Source organism: Phocoena sinus, chromosome 14 (genome assembly GCF_008692025.1).
Source record: "Phocoena sinus isolate mPhoSin1 chromosome 14, mPhoSin1.pri, whole genome shotgun sequence".
Taxonomy (NCBI): domain Eukaryota; kingdom Metazoa; phylum Chordata; class Mammalia; order Artiodactyla; family Phocoenidae; genus Phocoena; species Phocoena sinus.
Genome location: NC_045776.1, coordinates 696,249 through 710,653, shown reverse-complemented (window position 1 = coordinate 710,653; position 14,405 = coordinate 696,249). Strand labels below are relative to the sequence as shown.

The window sequence follows — 14,405 nt, the reverse complement described above, 5'->3', positions numbered from 1 at the left end:
CGGAACCGATGTGTTCGTCCAAAACCCTTGGGGTGTTTTCTCTGTCGCTGGCGATGAGTCTGTCACAGCGTCTTTAAACGTCCAGGGCCCCGTGTCTAAAACCCGCCCGCCCGTCTCTTGGTTGGACAGATGGAGCACCATTGTGGACCAGGCACAGGCCTGGGCCCTGGAGGCAGGGGTGGACCAGGGTAGACCTGGGCGGGCCCGACGCTGCCCTCAGAGGCATGGGTTCTGCTGGTGCAGGACGTGATGGGGGAGATGGTGAACGTGAGGAACAGAAAGAAAGTGGGGGAGGGTGACACGCCTGTTGGGCTGGGGGCTGCGACTGGGGTAGGGCAGGTGGGAGATGTGATTTTTGAGAAAAAGCAGAAAAAAGTAAGGGGACCGGCGCTGCGGCTCTGCGGGAAGGATGTTTGCGCAGAGGGAAGCCCCGGTGGGCGCGTGTCCAAGTGAGAGGGCGGTGGCTGGAGTGGAGAAAGGAGGGGCCCGGGAGGGGCGCAGGGACCCTGCTGGAGCAGCAGTAGCGAGCCCATCTCGGAGGCCAGGCCCGCGGGGTGAGGGGTGAGGCCGGTCCCGGATCGCGGGGTCCCTGAGCGTGTGGGTGGCGGTTCCGTGGCCAGCGCCTCACCCGTCTCCCCCTCCCTTCCAGAGCACTACAGTTACGTCACCTCCGGCATCGGCTCCGGCCTGCCCCTCTCCTCCGCCCACCCCTCGCTGCCAGCCCCGTGCCACGGCCTGCAGACCTCGGCCCCGGGCGTCTCCACCGCAGGCTACGGGGCCGCCCTGGACGGCGGGCCCTCGAGCTACTTCCTCTCCTCCGGCGGAGTCAGGCCCAACGGGGCCCCGGCCCTGGAGAGCCCTCGCATCGAGATCACCTCCTACCTGGGGCTGCACCACGGCAACGGCCAGTTCTTCCATGACGCGGACGCGGAAGACGTCCTTCCCAGCTCCAAGCGGTCCCCGTCCACGGCCACCCTGAACCTGCCCAGCCTGGAGGCCTACCGCGACCCCTCGTGCCTGAGCCCGGCCAGCAGCCTGTCGTCCCGCAGCTGCAACTCCGAGGCCTCGTCCTACGAGTCCAGCTTCTCGTACCCGTACGCGTCCCCGCAGACGTCCCCGTGGCAGTCCCCCTGCGTGTCCCCCAAGACCACAGACCCCGAGGAGGGCTTCCCCCGTGGCCTGGGGGCCTGCGGCCTGCTCGGGTCCCCGAGGCACTCGCCCTCCACGTCGCCGCGCACCAGCGTCACTGAGGAGAGCTGGCTGGGGGCCCGCACGTCCAGGCCCTCGTCCCCCTGCAACAAGCGGAAGTACGGCCTCAACGGCCGGCAGCTGTCCTGCTCCCCCCACCCCTCGCCCACGCCGTCCCCGCAAGGATCGCCACGGGTCAGCGTCACCGACGACACCTGGCTGGGCAACACCACGCAGTACACCAGCTCGGCCATCGTGGCCGCCATCAACGCCCTGAGCACCGACGGCAGCCTGGACCTGGGCGACGGCGTCCCCGTCAAGGCCCGCAAGACCGCCCTGGACCACTCGCCCTCAGTGGCGCTCAAGGTGGAGCCAGCCGGGGAGGACCTGGGGGCCACGCCGCCCACGTCTGATTTCCCACCCGAGGAGTTCCCATCCTTCCAGCACATCCGCAAGGGCGCCTTCTGCGACCAGTACCTGTCGGTACCGCAGCACCTGTACCCGTGGGCCCGGCCGAGGTCCCCGACGTCCTACACCAGGTAAGCGGGTCCAGGCGGGCGTGGGCCGCGGCAGCGGGTTCCCGAGGCCCGGGTGCCGGCAGGGCTGGTTCCTTCCGAGGCTCAGGGAGGATCTCCCGCTCTCCACGCCGGGTCTGCTGCTGTCCTGGCGTCCCTCTGCCTTCACACCCCTCGGCCTTCTCCCGGCCTGTGTCTGTGTCCGAAACTCCCTCTGTCGGGACCCAGTCGTGTTGGTCGAGGGACCACCCCGAAGACCTCACCTTCACGAATTCTCTCCTTTTTAAAGGCCTGTCTCCAGGTGAGGTCATATCCGAGGTGCTGGAGGCGGCAGCGGGGTCAGACCTTTGGGGATAGGAGTCAGCCCGTCACAAGGGTTTACCGACACGTGGGCTCAGTTTTTGTTTTGTTTCCTATAAAACCAAGTGACGCCCGTGTCTGTGTTTTTGGCTTCCCTGCTCACACCTAACTGCCGTCACTGCACTGTCGGTGCAGATGGGACCTCGGCTCCGCGATTCCCCGGAGTAGCGCGCCCGCACCAGCCCCGCCCGCCGGCGTTTGGAAACAGCGCAGCCTTCTCCTCCCAGGAGGCGGGCTGCCTGGCGGGAGCCTCAGCTCCTCCGAGCGTCGGGGCTGCCGGTGCTCTGTTGGGTCCACTTACTCAGCCCGGGGTTTTTATTTTTAACTAAACAGCTTTCCCAACAGGTGGGCCGCTAATGACCCCTGGCAGAGTGCTTTCTGCTCCAGGATTTTTATCAGGCGTAGACTGTGCACACGGGCCTTCCCAGGAGGTGCACGGCCTTTGCCGTGGGGGCTGCGGGGGCCTCTCCAGGAAGAGGCGTGTGTGACAGGCATGCAGGCTTCTGCCTGTAGATTCAGGTATTCGAGGCTCAGTGTTTTCTTGTCCCTGCTCCCTTTTTTGTTCCGGCGGCAAGACTGCATGGTAGGGCCCAGTGCCTTCCAGCCATTGTGCCCGTTAGATGAGGAGAGCAAATCGGTAGGGTTTCATTTGTTTCAGAATTTTCTCTGTTGTGCTCAGACCCTCTTTTTCTCCACGACTAAAGCACATGAGTTAGTTAGAGCGCCAGTGGGTAATGTAGTTCCAGGCGCCAAATGAACACAGCTGAACCTTTTTGGAAGTTTGTGGCAAAGAAACAGTATGAGAGATGAACGTTTCTAAAGCGTCGGACGGTGAATACTTCCTTTCTGGTGGCACATTTAGGAGTCGAGAGGTAGAGAAGCAAGGATTACCGTGGACTGGGAATCAGAACCTGGATTTAATTCATAAATGTGGGAATTTTAAAAGCCCATTTGGAGGCATTTTAAAATATAAAAACTGTTTATGCAAGCTGTCCTCTCTTTATAATTATTACTTAAGAAGAAGAAGGTTTTGAAGCTCACCTGCTCAAGCACACAGGCCCACACACAGTTTAGGACCTTCTCATTTTCATGGACCGTGACGGGGCGTCAGTTAACCCACATCATCACTGCAGGTGCAAAGGTAGCTACCGTGTCTCCAGGAGCTGCTGTGACCAAACCCCACAGACGGGGCGGCTTAAACAGCAGGCCTTTATCCCTCAGGGTTCTGGGGCCTGGAGTCTACGATCCAGGCACCGGCGTTGAAGTCCTTGGACCAGGACCACCCAGGGGCCTTGCCCTACCTTCACGGCCCCTGTAAAGACCCCACATCCAAGCGCGGTGGCCTTCTGAGGTCCTGGGGTTAGGACTCCAACCTGGGACTTTTGGAGGGACCAGCTCAGCCTGTGACCCCCGGTGGCAGATGGGGTGGCTTCCTCAGGACCTCAGCAACGGGGAACCTGCGGGAACGCGGGTGTTTCTGGGGGGTCGTCCTGCGTCAGGACGCAGAGCTGCTGCCTGCTGTCTGCTCCGGGGTCTCGGTGATGATTCCCTGGTTGAGTGCCCTGCTCCATTTATCTCTTGGTCCCAGAGCTCCGGGTGAGGTGTGACGCCCCCGGCGTTGCTGTGAGTTCACGCCAACAAACGCTGTGAAGGCACCACACTTCCCCCCCGAGGGTCTGAAGTCAACTTTTCCCTCTGTTTTGGTTCCACATCAAAATATGTTTCCTGGTCCCTGGCGATGTGTTTCCGTGTGATCCCGTCAGCTGGTGCAGGGGGTGGGCGGCTGGAGGCCACGGGAGAAGAGAGAGGTCGAGGCACTCACCTGCCGGGAAGGTGGCCAGACTTCCTGCCCACGGGGTCTCGGGCTGCCCAGCTGGGGTGCCCAGTGCTGCCAGGCTCCGACGTCTGGGGTGGACGGCTTATTGGGGCAGATCCACTTCCCAGCCTGTGGTGCGGCACCTCTGGGCACTTCTGCTCCTGTCTTGCCAGTGAAAGGACCTTTTTAACGAGAAGCGTGCAGTGTTATTCTCTTCCCAAGGAATTTGGGGGCCGTGGGCTCACTGCCCTTTTGGGGTCTTTTTGTCTGTGCAGCATGCGTGGCTCGCCCTGTGTGCAGAGCCTTCTGATGGGCCCACGGGGTCACGGAATGATGCTAACTTCTTTCCACAGAAGGTTTGTGAAACCAACAACAGTGTTGGATAGAAGTTCATGGGTTTTAACTAAGAGTTTAGACTTATTTTAGAGCCTCAGAGAATGACGCTTCTGCTCTTAAAGCTTTTGGGAAACGCAGGCGGCTAGTTTTAGGTGTCCCCTGCGCTCACGTCCGACAGGCCATGAGCCTCTTCAGGAAGGGGACGGTCTTCCCACCTCGCTTCTTTCTGCGGACGAGAAAGCGATTCCGCCAAGGAGGGTGCCACGCGGCTCCCACGATCGGCCGTGGCAGTGAGGGTGGAGGTGACCGGCCGATTCCCGCTCCCGGTGGATTGCTTCTCCGTGGTGGCTTTCAGAGGACGTTGTATTGTCCCAAAGGAGCTAAAGTTTAAACGTCCGTTGGTTCAAGCGAACGTACTTGAGCGTCTGCCCTGGGCGAGGGTCCATATCCAGGGTCCTCGCTGTGTGTGTCCAGTGAACTTGTGTTTCCTTTAGAATAGGCTCGGGGAAAGCCCCAACTTTTGAGGTCTTAATGTCTCTGTTTGTGCCCGGCATAACCTCTGGATTTGCCTTTAAAGGGGCAAAGTTACACGAGGAATGTATAATACTTAAAAGGAAACTAGTTTTGGGAGTGTGGAGCATTTTAAGGTGAGTCTTTTGTGACATCAACAGCACACGTGTTGAATTAAACTCCTGTAGACAGACTTTGCTTTTGTGATTTGAGTACTTAAAGAGTAGACTTTCTTCAGGGGCGAGGGCACGCGATGAACAGGGTTACTTGGGGCTACTGGGTTCAGTGACCCGAGGGGCTGCGTGTCCAAATCAGTATTTCAGACGGGGTTTCTTTTAGGTTGTTGGGTCCGATCGATGATTTTAATAGCATCCATAACCTTTCTGCTGTGTCTAACTGTTAGTTTCCAAAAGTCCCATGAAACTACTGCTGACTCTGACTGCATTTTATAAGTTGTTTGAATATTTCAGAGTGTATCCTAATTTGGAATAAGATTAAATGAAGCTGGAGGCTGGTAACAAATCCAACTACACGTCGTTCCGCTGGGGCACCCGTGGCCCCGGCCCGTCTGCACTCGGTGGTCTCCATCGGGCCAGCCCACTCGGGCTTTTGGACCAGTCAGTCACTTCTGGGTTATCTTCTCTTTTCTGACCTGGCAAAGGATCCCCAGCCACATCATCTGAAGATCACAAGAGGAAGCTCACTGGGGACTCCCCTGGTGGTCCAGCGGTTAAGACTCTGCGCCTCCACTGCAGGGGGCTCAGGTTCAATTCCTGGTTGGGGAACTAAGATCCCATATGTGGCACGGCCGGAAAGTTAAAAAAAATTTTTTAAAGATTACCAAAAAAAAAAAAGGAAGCTCACTGATAGTGAGCTTTAAAAAGAAGACAGTTTGTGGGGAGGTCTCTGCACGGTCCCCCTGAGCACTTGCTTACAAGACCCAGCGCCAGGGTCACGTGTTCAGGCCCCACTAATAAGGGGTAGAGCTGGACTCACGCCGTGATTAGCTCACCCCAGAGGCGCCCCTGGCTGGGCCCCTGCTCCCCGTAGCCCTGACGAGTTTTCCCTCTAATCGGGGGGCGTTGGGGAGCCTGGGACCTTTCTCTGACGTCCGCGTCCTGCTCCCAGGATGCTGGTGGCGCTCGGGGAGGGTGGGAGCCCCGCAGTCAGAGGTCCTCACGAGGCCAGAGGCTGACCTTGGCCACAGGCCTGCAGAGGCTCCTGCAGGTGAATTTGGAGTCTGAGTGCAGGACCCGGGCTGTGTGTTTCTGCAGTTGTGCTTTCTTGCCGCAGGACTATGTGGTCTCAGAGGCCCAAACCCTCATCCCCGCGGGGCAGGCTCTTTCTGGTTTCCCAGAGTTCAGAGCTGACGCCAGAAAAGGTGCTCTGTGTACTGACTTCCAACTGGAAAAATTAGCCTTGCAGATTCAGCTGTGATTTGTGGATTTGTGGCAGAGGGAGAGGCTTCTGCTCCACCTTTAGGGCCCTTCCCCTAAGGTGTACATGGAGGATGTAGGCCCTGATTTCTTTTTTTTTTGCGGTACGCGGGCCTCTCACCGCTGCGGCCTCTCCCGCTGCGGAGCACAGGCTCCGGACGCGCAGGCTCAGCGGCCGTGGCTCACGGGCCCAGCCGCTCCGCGGCATGTGGGATCCTCCCGGACCGGGGCACGAACCCGCGTCCCCTGCATCGGCAGGCGGACTCTCAACCACTGCGCCACCAGGGAAGCCCTGATTTCTCTTTTTGATGTTGTTCTATGAATGTCTATTTTTAGCCATGAAAAGGAGAAAGAGGATCTCAAGTACTTCTGCGTTCCTGGAGAGGATAAAATAATTTGAATCTTTGTGGCTTTACACACAGATGTTTAAGTCTAGCCATTGAGATCTACCATGTTGGCTGATTTTGTAGATAATCCGAATGCCCGCAGAGTTTCGGCTACGAAACCGGTCAGCTCCTGGCCTGGTCCTGCTCCCGCCGGGCCGTCCACCCATGTGCGTGTGAAGGCGGGGCTGCTGCGCTCAGGGGTCTCCTATCCCGGGGCCCCTTCCCGGGTCTCCAGTCTTGAGATTTTCCAAACCGTGAGGAGACTCGACCAGGAGCAAGTGTCCAGTGACGACACGCACGAGTGACCACAGACACAACAGAATTGCTTTCTGCTCAGACATTTTCCCCCGAGGAGAGTGTGGGGTGCTCGTCGGGGACCCCGGGCACCTGCAGCACACCTGGGCCGGGCCTCCGGGGAAACAAGGGAACAGTCCTGCCGGAGACTGAAATGTAATCGTGAGGCAGCTTTAAAACTCGGCCTTCCGTGAAAATTAATGAGCAAAATTGTATTTATATGTCATGATGGGCTTTGCTTTCTAAATAAATGCTTCTAAAATACCTTCTGGGGCTTCCCTGGTGGCGCAGTGGTTGGGAGTCCGCCTGCCGATGCAGGGGACGCGGGTTCGTGCCCCGGTCCGGGAAGATCCCACGTGCCGCGGAGCGGCTGGGCCCGTGAGCCAAGGCCGCTGAGCCTGCGCGTCCGGAGCAACGGGAGAGGCCACAACAGCGAGAGGCCCGCGTACCGCAAAAAAATAAAATAATAAAATAAAATACCTTCTGGAAGCTGGGGCTTGACCCACAGCATTGAGCTAGCTGGTTTTCGGTAAAGAAAGCGGCCCACATGTTGTTTTTCCCTCTGAGGTTTCCCGTCCAGGTTCGTCTGTGCTCTGAGCGCCCAACAGGCACCGGCTGCGAAAGCCCTCACGACTGGAGCACGGAAGCGGTGCGTTAATTACGCGCTGCGTTCCAGTGCTCTCAGCGACGGTGCCTTTGTCCCTCTGGCCACGTTGTTTTACAGGCTTGTTGAGGTGGACGGTTCTGTCCTCTCCCTGCTCAGGCTTCATGTAGCGGGCTGCTTCCAGTATCTGACCGTTCTGCTCAAGCCTTGGAAGCCCCGGGGCCCCTGGGAACGCCTGATTTTCTTCCGGGAGTCACTTCCCACAGGCGAGCGTACCCCACCTGCAGGGCAATCACACCGTGATGATGCCTGTTTCCCCTGAGCCCAGAGCTCTGCAGGGCTGTCGGGACGTGCGTGCACTGTGGCCTCAGCATCCCTACCCGGGGACCTGGGCTCGGGGCCAGCGAGCTCACGGGAGGCGTGGTTGGGTCTCACTTTACAGATGGGGAAACTGAGGCACTTGGAAATTGCTAGACACAAAACGAAAGACAAAAGGCTGCAAGGCTCCAGTTGCCGAGTCTGGGGGTGCGGGACGTGTGTGGTCACTGCAGGGCTCGAGGCTGGGAGGATCCAGTGATGGCTGTGAGTCCCCCACTGCGGGGGCACGTCTCGGGGCTGGACATGCACCTGTAGGTGGTACTGGCGTCCCACTGTTTTATTTCAAGTCGGATGTTACGGGGGGTGGGGGGAGGCGGAGTCCGGGGTGCTGCGGTCACTCGCTCTTGGTGTCCAGAGAGCACGGCAACGGGCGCAACGCCCAGCGGGCTGTGCCTGTTGGGCACGGGGTCTCCTCTGGCCTGACCACAGGCTGAGCTCTGTTTCAGCGAGACCCTCGCTGGGGCCGTGATCTTCTCTAGTCCTCAGGGAGCAACGTGCCTGATACAGGTACATTCCTGTAGATGGTCTGAGAAGCTTATTTATTACGTCCTGAGCCCCTGAAGTCTGTTTTAAACTTAGAGTTTGGAAATGGAATGGTTACTAGTTCATGACTGTCCAGGTTTTCCTGTGGGTCCCCTATTAAAACAGATTAAGGGTGAACTCTGGGAGCTGCCCCCTGACGGTCCTGGCATCTCTGGGTAGAAATCAAATCCCAGTGTCAGTTTCATGGCTTATTTATGCCCCATCCTACACTAGCTTGGCGATTCTGTTTCTCGGTTTTTATAAGCAGTGTGGCAGGTATCATCTGAGCTTTCTCAAGCTCTGTAATGACTGGTTAGCAGCAGGCTCTAGCGGCATCTGAAAAGGCATTTGGGGCCCAGGAGCAGTCACAAACTCGCTGGCATCAGCCCCCTGTAACAAACATGAGGGTCAGTGGAGAAGCAGAAGGACCACCTAGAGCTCAGCTTCCCACGGGGGTCCTCACCAAGTAAACATTCCTCCACCCACCCACCCACCCTTCTTTCCATCCACCCATCTATCCACCCATCTACCCAGACATCCATCCACCCATCCAAGGCATGGGCCCTCCCTGTGCCCTTTGTTCCACTCCAATAGTGGACGTGAGGGAAAGGCGGCGTCCTCCCTTGTCTAGACAGTTCTGGTCCCCGGGGACGGAGGAGCTGGGTGCAAATGCAGTTGTCTAGTCTTGGGTCAGGAGGAGAAGCCCCAGTAGTTTGAGAAATTCCTCCAAAGTAGCTTATTTTCCACCTCAGCTGGATTTCTGGACAAGAGCTCTTTGTGTCCCACTGGGCTGCCCCCACATTGAGTTGTAGAAGCATCTGGTGTTCTTAGACATGTCTTCTCTCGGGAGAGGTTTTAGGAGTTGGAGGGCGTGTTTTCCTGGAGAACAGAGGGCCGGCTCTGTAAGAGGAGGGCCCCGCAGCGATGCTGCCCTCTCGCGAGCCGAGGAGGAGACCCCAGGTGGCTGTCCGCCCGGGAGAGGGGCCAGGTCCAGTCTGCCTGGGGGTCCTGGAGGCTGCCTGGCTCCCCCCGTGCAGGTGCAGGGCGGTGGGAACTGTCGGGATGCAAGTCTGGACGGCAGGGCCTGAGAGGCTTACGTGAAACTGGCCTGTTTTGGGGGGGGGCGGCGTGGGGATGAGTGGTGCAGAGTAAGGATGACGGCAGTTTTCCGGAAAGCTGGAAGGAAGTCTTAGCCCCTTGGACTTCTCCACACCCTGTTCGGTGGAGCCACTGAAAGCAACGCATTCTTACGAAATTCCTGAATTGATCATTACGAAAACAAAAAGAATCTCTCCACGGTGGCCTTGCTGTCCTTGTTCTGAAAGTGCCAGGTCCATGACTGAGTTTGAATTGGATTTCTGAGCAGACCTGGGCCTGGCAGAGCCTCCGAGAGGGTGGAGAGCAAGCAGGTGGCCCTTCCTGGGCTGCCCGCCTCCCAGCACGCACCAGGCGCTACACCCCGTCCGTGCCCCCAGTCCCCGGGGCGTGGGGACAAGTTGGGGACCGGCCGGGAACAAGTCAGGGCCGAGGTGGCAGCAAGGAGGCATCTGGCACTGGTGTGACCCAGACAGGGCCTCTTGCGGGGGGGGGGGGGGGGGGGGGGGATCCTGGGCCTCAGGACAGGTCACTGGCCGCAGAATCTCGGGGTACGGGGGCGCTGCCTACAGCACCCGACGGGGGGCTCCCTCCTCTCGCCTCACCCGCCTCCTTGCATTGTACTGCCCGGCTCTATCTCTCGGGCCCCTGTTCACCCACCAACGTCTTTGTAAAAGCACTTTTCCAGCCTCCAGGAGTGGTCAGGGCATCTCCTCCAGGCCACCATCCTCCTCGTGGCCAGTCCTGTCCCCGAGTCCCCTCAGTGCCATCTGAGTGACAGTGCAGAGGAAGCCGGTCCCAACAGCTGGGGGTGACCACCCAGGACCGCCGGGGCGTGAGTTCCTGTCTGAGGCCCGCCCCCCAGTCCCATCCCTTCCAGACCCATCAGACGTGCGAGGCCAGCCCCGAAGGACTTTGGCCTTCCGTGGATCACAGCCAGCCCCTCCCCAAGGGCTGTTCCCTGGGAGGGTAGGTGGGTGGGTGAGGATGCCACCCACGGCCCGCGAACCTCTGGGGGGTCATCAGCGGAGAGGTCGGCTTCTCCAGGGCGCCCTCCAGGAAGGCCGACCTTTCTGGCATGGGAGGAGCTTTCTCACCCATGCCTCTCGGGGGCCCCGGGGGGAGCCGGGTGGACCTTGGGGCGAGGTGTGTGGTCCCGGCCAAGCCTTGGCCCGCGGAGCCTTTGGCGGCCCGGAGACCCTGCTTGATTAAACAGCCAAGAACTGAGCTGATAACCTTTTTTAAAATTAGAGGGGAAAAGACAAAACAAAGCTAGTAAGTTAGGCGGCCATGGGCTCCCGACCCTGGGAAGACGTGTTACTTTAAAGTTGGGGTGATGTCCCTCCCCTTCTTCTCTGGTTCTCTCTCTCATTCGGGCGGACTTCAGTCCTGCCAAGTTCCGAGTTTGTAGCTTCAGCTCTTTTAGAAACAGAAGAGTCCTGAAAGCTTTTACAGTTTTCTTCTAAGTGATAATTCCATGTGAGCCTTAGGTCTCAGAAAATTCAGAATTGAAAGGATTCTACCCAAACCATCTGAACCAAAGAGCAGCCACCCTTCCCGGGTGTCTACACGGAAGGAGAACTCCACAGCACAGGGGCTTTGCTGAGGCTCTCGTATGCGGCACCTTGCGGTGGGATGTCCAGTGCACGGTGGTTCTCTGACGTTGAGTGGACAAGGCCTTTTTTCCGGGAGAAGGTTCCAGAAGGGCTCCAGGCTCAAGTGCGGCCAGTTTAGGGAAGTCGCTGCCTCTGACTCAGTCTCCGAGCTCGCCAGGGCGAGAACAGGAAGGTGAGAAAGTAGACGATTTGGGGAGTTTACAGTCCACATCCTTCAGGGTGGAGACTCTTCAATGCCGATAAACAGAGGGAAGTGAATCCCTGACAGCTCCCGGCCCTGGAACGTCACCGTGGTAGCTTGAGTGCCTGTGTCTCAGCTTTGCTCTTTCGCTCTGTATCACAGAAAACCAAACTGTACACGAGTCAGAGACTAGTCGTGGGCCGCCACGCCCACACCCAACTGACTGATTACTTGTGGTCCTCTTGCCTCACCTCATCACCCACACCCGTTACTTGGCGGTAAATCCCAGACCTCGTGAAGTCTTACCCATCGATATTCAGCGTGTCTTTCAGAGATGGGGGCTCAGTTTTAGAAACGAATCATGACACCGGTAGATACCGTACCCGACACTGATACATGATTTAAGAGAATCCCTTGGTATCACCGAGCAAGTGTCCAGACTCCCCTGACGTACTTTCTCCGAGGTGGTCAGATTCCAACTCCGGGCCTCCCGACCGGCTCAGGTGCAGAAATCTCTGTTTCCCGCACTCAGCTGCGGGGGGCTCGGCAGGCCCCAGTCCGGGGCGCCTGACGCACTCCTCTGTCCCTGGCGTTCGCGGTTTTTCCTTGAATTGCTGCAGAATCGGGGCCTTGCTGGGGTCTGGCTCCGAGTTTTGGCGAAGTGGTGCGTGCCGTTCCCTCAGAGGCGGGTTCTGGCGTCTCCGTGGTGGTAGCAGTGGCCGATGAAGTGGTTTAAATGGAGAGGTCTGGGGTGAGCAGGTCCGGCCCGAGCCCCGCCCCGCTGGCCATCAGGAGCACAGAGGGGTGGCGGGGACTGACCGAGGCTCTCCGGAGCCCTGAGCCCTGCGATGACCTTGGTTTCGAATCAGTGCGAATGGCCTCCGTCCGTCTGTGTCCCCGCGGTCAGCCGTGCTCCAAGCCGGGTCTCCTGTGCTGGAGAAACATGTCATTGGCAGGCTGCACCCGCGGAGACTGGCAGGTCGGCTGGTGTCCCTGGGTCCTGCTCAGGGGCGGGTTTGGTTGGTATCGAGGCGTGTGCAGGCGGTCGGTGGTGCCGAGGTCAGGGCTGCGGTCTCATAAACACCTGCTCCGGGGCGGCACAGCTTTTGCTGAAGCGCGGGAGGCTGTCTGTGAAATCCTTTGTGTGCTGGAAAGACTGCCCCGGACTCGCAGGTACCCAGGGAAGCCCCGAGCAGGTGACCACAGTGGCCGGGCAGGGAGGAGGGGCCCCGGGAAGCTGGGGCAGGGCCTGGATGGGGGCGGGAGACACGGGCTGAGAGAAGTTCGGGTTCGTCTCGGGCTCTGCATGCCCGTGGGGAGGTGGGCTCCAGGCTCCAGGCCGTGAACTAAGCGTCAGAAAAGATCCTTCACCCTTTTCCCGCATGAAGGAAGCACAGAGATTCAATAGGACACGAAAGGCTTTCTGGTGGGAAGTGGATGGTGGCAGCAGCTCCAAGAGCAGGGGATTCAGATTGGGGCCCAGGGGGCTCCCCGATGGAGGTCGCATGACTCCCTTCCTTGTGTCACACGAGCCGGCGTCTCCAGCCTGGAGGCCAGGCCAAGCCAAGCCGCTTAACACCTACTCACAGTGGGGCTCCTGGTGGCTCGGGGGGGCCGTGGGCCTGGTCCACCCCTCGGCCCTGGGGGCGGGGTGATGGTGCCAGTGGTAACGGGTGGAAACCGCAGGCACTCAGCGCCGACGCGGCACCAGCGTCGCTCCTCGGTGGGCGGGGGGGTGGGGGCGTGAGACGCGGCCTCCAGCCTCTTCTTTAAACGGGAGCAAAAGGAACGTGATTCAGGTCCTTACGTACCAAGTGCACAACAGCCATTTAGAAAAGCCTTCTATTTGCAAGAATTCCAGACTCACAGAGAGTTGCAGAGAGATCTGTGTCCTCTTCAGCCAGTGTCCCCAGCAACGACAAGTTGATATTAAGGACAGTGGCCGTCATCCCGGAGTGGCCTTTGGAGACCCCGAAGGAGCCAGAGTTGGGGTGTGGGAGGCCTGGAGTCCCACGTTGCCATTAGTCAAATGCGTGTAAGAGGTCAGGGGACGTTTGAGAGGCCTGGAGGCTTTCAGAGATGTTACCACTGGGGGTTCAGAGTGTCTCAGTTTATCGTTACCACGTGATGGGTGCGTGTTACAGGAAGATGCAGCCTCAGAGCGCCCTTCCCTGTGTGGTTTGGCAAAGATTAAATCCATCGGGCCCTGTGTTGGCGAGGCCGTGCAGGGGACCTGACCCCCGGGAGGTGTCAGGAGCCCCAAGTGTTCATGCTCTTTGACGGAGGCTGTGGATCTGTGCTGAGGAAATGACCAGAAAGGCCACCAGGATCTCACGCTGGATGTTCACACCTCTGGTACTGATAAGAGCAACAAATTGGGAGCAACCCACAGGTCCACCCACAGAGCACTGCTCAGTCATCTCCAGGGCAAGATGTGACGCTGAGATCAAACCATTTTTGAACAATGTGCAAAAATGCTCAACATGTGATCTTTACGTTCAAAAAGGCAGGGTATCACACTATGTATTTTATTTTGTTAAGATCTATCCCTTTCGTGTAAAAATACTTACAGATATACGCCCAGCTGTGGAGGCAGTTTCTCTGGTTGATTATGAGATACATACGTGTGTGTGTGGAGAGAATGAAAAGTAGCTTCTGTTTGTACAGATCAGCGGGATCTTAGATTCGAATTTAACCGCGTGTTGTCTTGGCTGCACTGAGTGTGGCTTTTTAAAAAATCCAGTGAAGTTGGAGGTGAGTTTGAAGTTATTCAGCAGCCCTGGGCTGAGGCCATGAGAGAACTCTCCTGACGTGGTCCCCGTGGCGGCTCCTCTCCGGGTCATTGGTGACCCCCAGGAATGACGCTCCGCTGCGGGGCCCGTGAGGGGGTTGGGCTGGGACAGCGCAGCCATGAATCACCGTCCTCGCAGCCGGGGCCGCTGCGTCTTGGAACATTCCTTCCAGTCTTAGGCCTTTTCTCTGAATCAGAGATACATTTACATTTTTTGTGGAGTTGCCAAACTCATGCTGAAAATTTCCAACCCCAAACAATAATTTAAATTGTCTGTATTACAGTATTTATTTTGTGGACCATTCTAACTCGAAACTGTGCTCACGCTGTGTTGCTGGCTTTGTCCGTGATTCAGGAGCCAATCATTTCCCCAGATC

The 14,405-nt window shown here is 58.2% G+C and overlaps 1 protein-coding gene across 5 annotated transcripts in view; it reads left to right on the top strand.

Moving 5' to 3' along the window:
- Nucleotides 1–14,405, top strand: part of NFATC1 (nuclear factor of activated T cells 1) — a 103,251-nt gene that overhangs the window by 13,427 nt on the left and 75,419 nt on the right. For all 5 annotated transcript variants that reach the window (XM_032654600.1, XM_032654597.1, XM_032654601.1 and 2 more), the window contains exon 2: nucleotides 650–1,727. In XM_032654600.1, coding sequence (XP_032510491.1) covers nucleotides 650–1,727 — 1,078 coding nt within the window. The remainder of the gene's footprint in view (nucleotides 1–649; nucleotides 1,728–14,405) is intronic.